This window comes from Carassius carassius, chromosome 1, assembly GCF_963082965.1.
Source record: "Carassius carassius chromosome 1, fCarCar2.1, whole genome shotgun sequence".
Classification (NCBI taxonomy): Eukaryota; Metazoa; Chordata; class Actinopteri; order Cypriniformes; family Cyprinidae; genus Carassius; species Carassius carassius.
Window position 1 is genome coordinate 12,053,454 of NC_081755.1, and position 10,318 is coordinate 12,063,771.

At 39.3% G+C, this 10,318-nt stretch overlaps 1 protein-coding gene across 1 annotated transcript; it reads left to right on the forward strand.

Annotated features, from left to right (window-relative positions):
- The first annotated feature begins 762 nt into the window (after positions 1-762).
- Positions 763-8,092, forward strand: LOC132149947 (uncharacterized). The gene is made up of 10 exons (XM_059559251.1): positions 763-814; positions 3,409-3,425; positions 3,777-3,845; positions 3,909-3,962; positions 4,478-4,546; positions 4,650-4,703; positions 6,024-6,092; positions 6,471-6,530; positions 6,622-6,890; positions 8,075-8,092. The coding sequence occupies exons 3-10, from the start codon at positions 3,788-3,790 to the stop codon at positions 8,090-8,092; spliced, it is 651 nt and encodes a 216-aa protein (XP_059415234.1). The 5' UTR covers positions 763-814; positions 3,409-3,425; positions 3,777-3,787.
- The last annotated feature ends 2,226 nt before the right edge of the window (positions 8,093-10,318 follow it).

Here is a 10,318-nt window from a genome sequence, read left to right on the forward strand (position 1 = left end):
TTTTTTTTTTTTGCCAAAATGTCGGCTCCTGCATCAGCACCTCTCATGAATGCATGTCAGAGACTGACACAGAAAAAAAAAAACTGTTGAAAAAGTATTATCCTCACTTCATAATTAAGGTTGAACCACTATAGTCCTTATTTTTTTCTGGGCCTTGAGGTAGTAGTTGCAAAGCTGTCTATGCAGGATCTGAGTGCTCTCGGATTTCATCAAAAATATCTTAACTTGTGTTCTGAAGATGAACAAAGGTTTGGAACAACATGAGGGTGAGTAATTAAAGACATAATTCAATTTTTTGGCTGAACTAACCCTTTAAGGAGAAATACAGCAGAAAAGTTATTGAGCACATTTCTATGAGTATTTGCTACATCACACAAAGAGGCAATGAATGTGTGCAGTTGTTCTTTTTATCTTTGTTTTCCTAGAAAGAAAACAAGTACAGATCATATATACTCGTCAGACGACGAGGCAGCAGAACAAGCACCCATTAAAAAAAGAAAAGCTGCAAACAAAGCAAGTGTTCCACCTGCACTAAAACCTCCAGCCATTACAAAACTTAACAAAAAAGGTAAATAGAAAATAATAAATGATAATAATAATAAAAAACAATAGTAATAAAAAAAAATGAATGCTATAAATAAAAGAGTAGGGGGGGGGGGGGGGTTATAAATTCTAAGAATTATCAGTGTACCCATTTTTAAAGGTGGTTTTTAATTTTAGCATTTGGAATGCCTACTAATGATCAATTGTCAACAGCATGTGTCAATCAACAACAAAGGGACACGGAAGACCAACAACAGACCTGGGGCCTCATGTATCAACACTGCGTACGCACAAAAACACGGCGTACGCCAGCTTTCACGTTCACGGTCAGATGTACTAACAGTGAAATTAACGTAAGAATGTGCGTTCCTCCACGTAAACTTCATGCCTGGCGTACGTACATTTGTCGAGATTTTTGTCCGTTGGCGACTCATAGAGGCAATAAAGTGAAGTGGCAAACATTACACTACGAATTGTTCTATCGCACCACCAGCTGTCAGATTGCTTATAATTTGTAATTGATAAATTATTTGACATATTATTGTCACACGAGTCTTATTAAAATATTCTATTAATTATGCAATTAAGTAACATATATAAAGCATGTGCAAATTGATAGCCTACAACCCGTCTAGCAATGGCAGTGTTGGCTTTATTAGAGGACATTTTCAATGGACGAATCCGGAGAGAACGAGTTTTTAGGGACCACAATGATTTTCTGGCCCACGATGATGACTGGCTTATCAGCCGTTTCAGATTTCCAAGGGCTATACTCTTGGAGCTCTGCGCTGAGTTGGGTCCGAATTTGGAAAGAGAGACAGTGAGGAGCCACGCATTACCCGTTCCTTTACAGGTGCTTACTACACTTGGATTCCTGGCAACTGGTTCTTTCCAAAGAGAACTAGCAGACCGCTCAGGTATAAGCCAGTCGTGTTTGAGCCGTGCAATGCCAGCTGTATGGGACGGGATCATCCGCTTGTCTACCTGGTAAATAACGTTCCCATACGATGCAGGTGACCAGCCAAACATTAAAGCGCAATTTGCAGCGATAGCCGGTTTTCATAATGTAATCGGAGCGATCGACTTCACACATATTGCTATAAAGGCGCCATCTGAAGAATTTGCATATGTGAATCGGAAACATTTTCATTCAATAAATGTGCAGATTATATGTGATGCACAAATGCGCCTAACAAATATTGTGGCAAGGTGGCCTGGGTCAACCCATGATTCATTTATCCTCACAAACAGCATGGTTGGGATGAGACTCCAAGCTGGCAGGGTGCGCGATGGGTGGCTACTTGGTAAGTTATGCATTTAAATGTATGGTTCTATCTAAAAGTTTAATGTTTGTGTGTGTAATTATTCAACTGCCCATCAGGAGACAGTGGTTATCCACTAAAGACGTGGCTGTTAACCCCCCTCACCAACCCACTAACTGACCGAGAGCGCAGATACAATGATGCCCATTCTCGCACTCGGTCAGTTGTGGAGCGGGCGATTGGGCAGCTGAAAAGTCGGTGGCGCTGCCTTGACAGGACCGGGGGGATGCTGTTATACCGCCCTGACAAGGTTTGCTGCATCATACTGGCCTGTGGAGTGCTGCACAATGTTGCGCACAGGCATGGCATACACCTTGGTGAGGTGCGGGCACCGCTAGATGACCCTGACCCAGGACCAGTATATGTGCAGCACAATCAACAAGCCATTCAGGCCCGTCAACGTGTAATTGCGACAATATAAATGGTACTCAGACAAAAAGTTTATTTTTTGACCAATTCTTTTAATGAATGGCTTATTTCTGTAAGTGCGTCAGTGAAATTTTTTAAGTGACTGTTCATTTCTTCAATGGCCCTAACAATTTGTTGCTGTGACTCCAGAACAGCATGAGTCAAGACGCGACCAGATGGACGGGGTTCAGCACTGGGGGGAGCATTAGAGACACCGGAGACGCTGGACTGAATGGGCTCTGGCTGCTCGGGTGGTGCGGACTCTGAGTGCGTGCCAGTGGACGTTTCTGCTGTTGTTCCTGTGGTTCCTAAGTCCAAATAAACACAGGCACATGTTAACTGTATTTGAGTCTGTTCCTTATTAATGGGTACATTACTACATTGCATTTTAAAATTAAATGGTGGCTGGTAGGCTATGTATCAAAGTTAAGGAAATAAATTTTAAATTAGTCACCTTGCTGGCAGTCCTGTAGTATATCCGAGTCTCCCACATCACCGGATATGATTCCAGAGATTAACGTGTCTCCTACAATAGACGCAACTCTCTGATCAAAGGGTGCGAGTTCATCTGCCCCTGTACCACCGCCTGTTCTGCCCACACTTTGTCGGTGCGCAGCAGTTCTCCGCTTAACTTCCACCTTTATGTCAGACCATTTCTTCTTCAGTTCATTTACGGTGCGACTCTCAGATCCCACCACGTTGACGGCATCAGACAAACTCTCCCACTCTTTTTTCTTTCTTTTATTATTAATTCCAGAGGACAAAGTTCCAAATAAAATATTTTTTCTTGTTTCTACCTCTGTTAGTAGGACCTCTAATTAATTTTCAGTGAAATTTCGTTTCTTGCTTGCTTTAGCCATGTTCTAGCAGGTTTCTTTTGCCAAATTAGACTAATTACCATATTTAAATTAATTTAATTGAGGGAGGAGACAGGGTGTGGGGTTGTGCTCGTGCATGTGCGCTCAATTTCGCGTTAATTGGGATGTACAAAGAAAATGTATGTGGAATGCTGCGTACGCAGAGATTAATACATCTGATTTTTTTTGTGCGTACGCACATTTACAGCTTTGACCGTAAGCAATGTTTTAGTATGAATTCAACGCAAGTCTTTTACATGAGGCCCCTGGTGTGAGAGTCTCCCCAGCTTCCAAGGTACATAATTAGTTGTATTTGGCTAGCTGGAAAGATAAATGAAGATCAACATTTGATGCAATTAACTGGAAAGTTAAATCATAGATCATGTCATTCTAAACCCAAAAACTTTTTAAAATATTCAATGAACTCAGTGATTTCTGTTCCCACATTTCCATAGTCCATACAGAGATTGTAGAAGTAACGGATACAATATGAGTGGCTAAATTCCACTCTTCTGAAGATTCATAATCGCTTTATACAATTAACAATTTTTTTTTTTATATGTATGCAACTGTCCCTTTAAGATTATGAACCGTCATTACTCCACTTAAACTGCTTGATTCAATTTACCTACTCCACGTTTCTCAGCTCCACTGCGTATGTCTCAGCCAGACTATCACAGAGACGGCTGGTGTGTTGCTCACCCTAACACACAAGGTAAAAGCATAATCAGGGATAAAGGAAATCTGAAACACATTTCACATTGTGTTCAATCCATAGAGCACACGTTTGCTGTCCTGAGACCCTCAGGGGACCACCAAGGAAGAGGCCAGAGTAAGTTCATTACACAAATCCACTGAAGTAATTTTTTTAATTTGACACCTTTCACAGATCCTTCTATTATTTAAAAGAAAAGGAGTGGCTCATTATTATTATTTTTTACCATTTTGGGCACTCTATATACATACTGCAGACACAAGAGTTTTCCACAAAAGTAAATGTAAATGTGTATTTTGTGGCATTAACGTGGCATGACAGATCATATTTCACAATATTAGTGCTTTTACTGTATTTTGGCTTAAATAAATGCAAGCTTGGTGAACACAAGAGAATTCTTTAAAACATTAAAAATCTTACAGATCAAAAAGCTTTGACTGATTGTGTACGTTACCATTTACTGACTTATTTTCTTCTGGATGGCATTGATGCCATGATTTTACTTTAAAAATAGATTTTAATACATATTTTTCTTTGTTTTTATCATTTTCTGAAATTCAATTAGCTAGAATTTTAATGTGCATTTACTTGTCTGAGTAACAAGCAAATCTCACCCACTCCATCTTTCTCAGCTCCAGTGGGCGTCTCTCAGGTAGACCATCATGGAGACGGCTGGAGTGCTCATCCACCTGACACACAAGGTAAAAGAACATTAAATAGAATAAGGAGATGAAAATGAGAAAAACTTCATTCACAGCATTTAAAACCAGATAATATAACATGCATGATCTGTTTAATCCATAGAGCACACCTTTTCTGTCCTGAGACCCTCAGGGGCCCACCAAGGAAGAACACTGAGTAAGTTAAGAAGGGGAAAAACACAGTGTCTGATAACATGAACAATGTCCAGGAATACAGACATGATGGACTGCTACATTCACAGGAAGTTGTTTGTTCTGAAAGTACAATAATCTGCACGTTTTTGTAGAATTGAACTAAATCAAACTGCACACAATTTCAAATCATATTAAATATCATGATTTATTGTTATATAAAAATTAAGGGTATAATAGGACATGACAGCATTATTGTCCATTTTAATCATGTTAAACAAAAAAAATAAATAAAAAACTCTTTGGTACATACCATCAGTTTAGAAATCACGGTAGCTATGATTTTAGTAAAGCAGGAGAAAAAAAAAAAATCAAAAGTGCATTCTTTAGTAAACAGTGGTTTACTGAACAAATTTGGTCTCTCTTAAATGAACTACAACCAAAATTATTTAATGGATAAAACATTTCAGCTAATTCCATAAATAACATATAGTCCAGTTAGTTGCACATTACTATATTGTAGGTTTAATTTAATAAACCCAAAGTATTAAATTCTAATTAATTTTTAGATTATATTGGGATCCTTTCACGCCACAGCCTCACGAATGAGCCACATCTGTCTGAGTGTAAACAAGTACCGGTAGGTGTGTTCAACTCGACACAGCTCTGCACAGGACCAAGAGAGTTACAGCAGACTGCTTTGGAGGTTTTTGAATTGCTCTCCCAGATGTCAACACCAATCGATCTGCACGTTGTCGCTTCTTGTCGAACACACCTAGTGCTGCAGGTTTATTGGCTCACTGATGTTGACAAGATTGAGCCTTTAGGTAAAGAAGTTTGGTATCGAACGACGAGGTTTTATCGATATTCGATGGTATCGTGGCAATTCGGTTGGTGCCTAAAAAGTATCGAACTCGATACCCAGCACTATTTATAACTTTGACAATAATTGTAAACTATGATAAACTGTCAGTTATTGGAGTATTGGAGATTTAATTACGTTATATGGTATAAGAAATCTTTTTTTTTTAATTTAGGCTAGTTAAATTAATTCTCGGGCTACCAAAATCTGAAGAGTACTTGTCGGAAGGGCTACCAGGGATTTTTTTTATTTTGTGAGCCCTGATTCCCATTGTGAAATTCACATCAGAGTCCTCATGCTGTCAACAGAATACCAAAATAGATTTTTGGTCGATGTCAATGTAAAAATAATTGAACCAAACTCTTATTACAGTTATTATAAGAGGCAAATATGTTTTATGTTTTTCTGAAATTTGGTTTTAATTTTACGGTGTATTTATTTGTTTTGGTAACAAGCTAATCTTACCCACTCCATCTTTCTCAGCTCCAGTGGGCGTCTCTCAGGCAGAGCATCATGGAGACGGCTGGAGTGCTCATCCACCTGACACACAAGGTAAAAGAACATTAAATAGAAATAAGGAGGAGAAAACACTAATTCACAGCCCTTGGCACAATCTAAAACTGAATAACATAATATTTTGTGTTCAATCCATAGAGCACACCTTTTCTGTCCGGAGACATTTCTGATGTTGAAACTATCATCATTAGCTTTCTTTAAGTTTTTACTTACCAACTCCCCTTTTGAGCTCCAGTAAGGCTCTTTAGCAAACCAGAAAACACTGAAATGCATATAAGGGTCAGGATAATTTTTTTTTTTTAAATGGTAAACATTTTACCTTAAATAATGTGACATTCTTTTGACAACCGCAAGGCAGATGCATGTAGCACTACATCTAACATTTAAAACCTTACAGTAAATTTATACTTACAGGTACTTCTTGTGGGAGACAGGAAAATCCAGTCTTGAGTACTGTAACAAATCAATGTACACGTACGTTATTTATTAATTTAAATAAGCTGCAAAATGCATAATTTAATTCATCAAAGCTACATAAAAAAATTAATTATCTTCTGTATTGCAGCTGTAGAAAGGGCAATTCTGGAAACACTAGAGAAAATGGACATGAGGATCAACCATCTGACTTCACTGGTCCAGTCTCTAGTGGGGAACAGGCGTATTGTACCCCAAATGCAGATGGCTGAAGAGGAAGAGGGTGGTGTCTTTCCTCTAGCATCTACTGCAGACCTAGATAGGCTGGAACAAAGACTGGCAGACAGAGGGTTTATGCAGAGAATGGTAAGATCACTGAAACGGTCAAACCTACAACTACTAACAAAATGTAAACAAACTGTTTGTGTGCTAACATGTGTGTGTGCATGTTTATACACACTACCAGTCAAAATCATGGAATGATTAAGTTGAAATGTTGCTGAAAGTCTCTAATGCGCACTGCATTTACTTGCTAATTTATAAAATTATTAATGAAAAATAATGAGCTGTTATTTTTAAATATTTTTATATACTCATTAATCCAGCCTCCAGTGTCACATGAAAAAAATCATTAGAATATGCTTATATGATATGTAGGTAGAATTTCAAAAAGTTATGCAAATTCACACACACTAGCCGCGTTTCCACTTTGCATAACTTTTTGAAATTCTACCTACATATCACAAATGTCACTAGTGGGTTATTTCAGCTTAATTTTACAAATGACTATTTCTAAAGTAATAAAGTGAAGTCCTATAAATGAGATTATCACAATGTTAACCTCAAGAAACTAGAAAATTGTCTTTGAAGGTTACCTGTCTGACATTGCTGAAGTTTATTTTCCTGCCACCATCATAAAATGTTATAAAAGTATCCATTTGGTGTTGCTTTAAACTCTATCAAGAACAAAATTAAAAGGCTCAAGTCAGGCATACTGACACACAAAATCAGTAAGATTTGACAGATTTTACTTACAATTTTTTTATATATATAAATAAAAATAAATAAAAAAAACAATAAAATGTTTTGCTAAAATAAATTCAAAAATATATTTTTCCCACTAAATAAGTTGTAAATGAAAATAGAAATAAAGTGCAAATGAAAAAATATAGCTTTATAATCTGCTAAAAAAACTCTGCTTTTTATTCTTTCTTGCAACTGATGCTGTATGTCTGTGGCCATGGCCGCGATACGATTTGGTCTCCCCTTTTCCACTTGTCTCCGCCTGTTTCACACATACTCCATCTGCAGTGCGTATGCAGTCCGTGTGCGTTATGTGTGTGGAGCAGAAGCAGCACCGACTCACTGTGCTTTCACACAGGACGCGTTTGCAGTCCGCTACTGATCCGCGGCTGTTTAGTCCACAAGCACAACATTTGTTCATTATTTTATATTTAAAATCATGTAAAAAAAAAAAAAAAAAAAAAAAAATTCAAAAAGCTTTTTCAGCATTGTGATACTCTTTCATCACAGTACAGTAACAATCTTTCATAGACATTCATATAAACTCAAATATAAACAACATATTATTCATGCACTTGTAGGGGGCCCCTTCTCCCTAGGGAGGTATCAAAATTGCAAGCATAAGGAAAAGTCTGACTATTTGTATAGGGTATATAATGAGATGCTACCTAGCAATCGAGAGATCTTCTTGCAGAGAACATCTTGGCTTTGTTTCTCTCTGAAATAAAGTCTATCTTCTGGAAACAAAACCCCGAGAGTGTGTGATTCCTCAGATCCATGGCAGACAAAAATACACTACATTTTCTTGTTAGGCAATATAACATCACCATATTAGGCTACAGACAGGTCAGTGCCTGGACGCAACCTCAGAATCAGCCGGTCACAGCCTGGCTGGGTCATATTAACGTATATATTTCTTTCTTAGAGTGCGGTCATTTAATAAATCTTGAATTAATAGCATCTAGCAAACGTCATATTTGCCTGTGTGGACTGTAACGTTAAAGCTTTTTGCAATAATAACACAAAATAAATAAACAATAATTATAGTATTATTAGTATTATGGTGTTCTGATTAAATAAAATAGTAACCTATTTTGCACTGCCGGGTTTTAGCGATGTTCATAAAGCGCGGCAGTGAATGAATAATCACATTTTATTTATTCATTTATTATTATTTTTATTATTTTTTACATTTTATTTTTTGCCCTGTAATCAAAATCCTATATAGTATTACAGTTTTTTATTTGCCCAGCACATTTTCCCTGCTGCTTGATATGTTATGCGCACTTGCATTAAATTTACATCCTTTCTCTGCGTCCAGTGTACTTTCTGTTCTGGTATGCAGTCCTATTTATAAGTGTCATAAGCTTGCAGTAATTAAATAATTATTCTATGGGCTAAACGATATATATCAGTAATTTCTATGAATTCTGATCAACTGTTCCATTTATGCAGTTTGCATGCTAAATATTCATTGTGCAATAACAGCATTGTCAGGGTTTGGGTAGAGGGATGAGGCGAGGACTCAATGATGCAGAGAGAAGGGCTCTTTAATAGTAGTAATAATAAAATAAACAAACAAAAACTACCCCGTAGGAGAAAACAGACTAAACTTGACTGGCAAGGCAAGGCAAGGCAAGACACGATGTGCACAGACAAATGTTTGACGACGAACTAGCAACCAGACTGCAAACACAAGGACAATAAATAGGGAGCTAATGAGGAGGATAACGAGGGAACACATGTGGGGAAACTTACATCAATAATCAGGTAACAAGATGGGTGGGGTCAAGACAATTGACGAGAGCACATGGCACATAGGAACTAAGACAAAAGCCATGTGCTCACACAAAACAAAAAAAAAAAAAAACACAAGCACATGGCCAGCAAACCAATCACTAGCCATGTGCTTAAATAGACACAAACACGCAGCTAATGAGCAAGCTCATAAACCGCGTGTTCAAACGAGACGGCACGCAGCCAGTAAAAACTAAGCCGCGCACTCACATGAAAACAATGACATGAGGAGAGTATCAGGGCTCTGTCACAAAACCATGAATAACACTAGACTGGAGTGACAGAACCCTGACACTAGCCCCCCTCAAAAGGGGGAACACCCAAAAACAAAACAGGAACATGACAGCACAGGCATGGCAACACAAGCACGGTACAAAACAGAACACAAGACATGGAAATCAAAAAACAGACAAAATAGGGGAGGGAGGGAAGGGAGCCCAGTCAACTAGCAGGAAAACCCAAACAGTTATTAAAAGGGACCAGGGAGGGGCGGGAGGGTTGAGCCAAGGAGGCTCAGGCAGTCCAGGAGTCCCAGCAGTGGGCCAGGGTGGAGCCGAAGAGATGAGCCAGCGAGGATCTGGCCTAACAGGAACCCAGGCAGACCACCAGGGCGGAGCCGGAGGAACGAGCTAGCGAGGATCTGGCCTAACAGGAACCCAGGCAGACCAGCAGGGCAGAACCAGTGGGAGAGACCAAGAGGACTCCGGCTTAACAGAAACCCCGACAGACCAACAGGGCGATGCAGGAGGAACAGACCAGCGAGACTCCGGCCTAACAGGAACCCCAGCAGATAGGAAGGGCAAAACCGGCAAGGCACTCATCAAGGGCAGAGCCGGCATCAGGGCAGGGAGCTTAGACAGAGCCGGCATCAGGGCAAGGGGCTTGGGCGGCGCCGGCAGGGCAAGGGGCTTGGGCATGACTGGAATGGCCTCCAGGCCAGCAGTGGGCTCCTGAATGGCCTCCGGGCCATGTGGGATGTAGGATGGAGGGCCTTTCTCCCCCTCCGTCTCCGATACTGGGGCAGTGCA

Bases quoted from the DNA above. Each gene is read 5' to 3' on its own strand.
- LOC132149947 (XM_059559251.1), top strand. From the start codon at position 3,788: ATGTCTCAGCCAGACTATCACAGAGACGGCTGGTGTGTTGCTCACCCT. The intron at 3,963-4,477 runs GTAAGTTCATTA...CATCTTTCTCAG, and splicing joins CCACCAAGGAAGAGGCCAGA to CTCCAGTGGGCGTCTCTCAG. The intron at 4,547-4,649 runs GTAAAAGAACAT...TTTAATCCATAG, and splicing joins TCATCCACCTGACACACAAG to AGCACACCTTTTCTGTCCTG.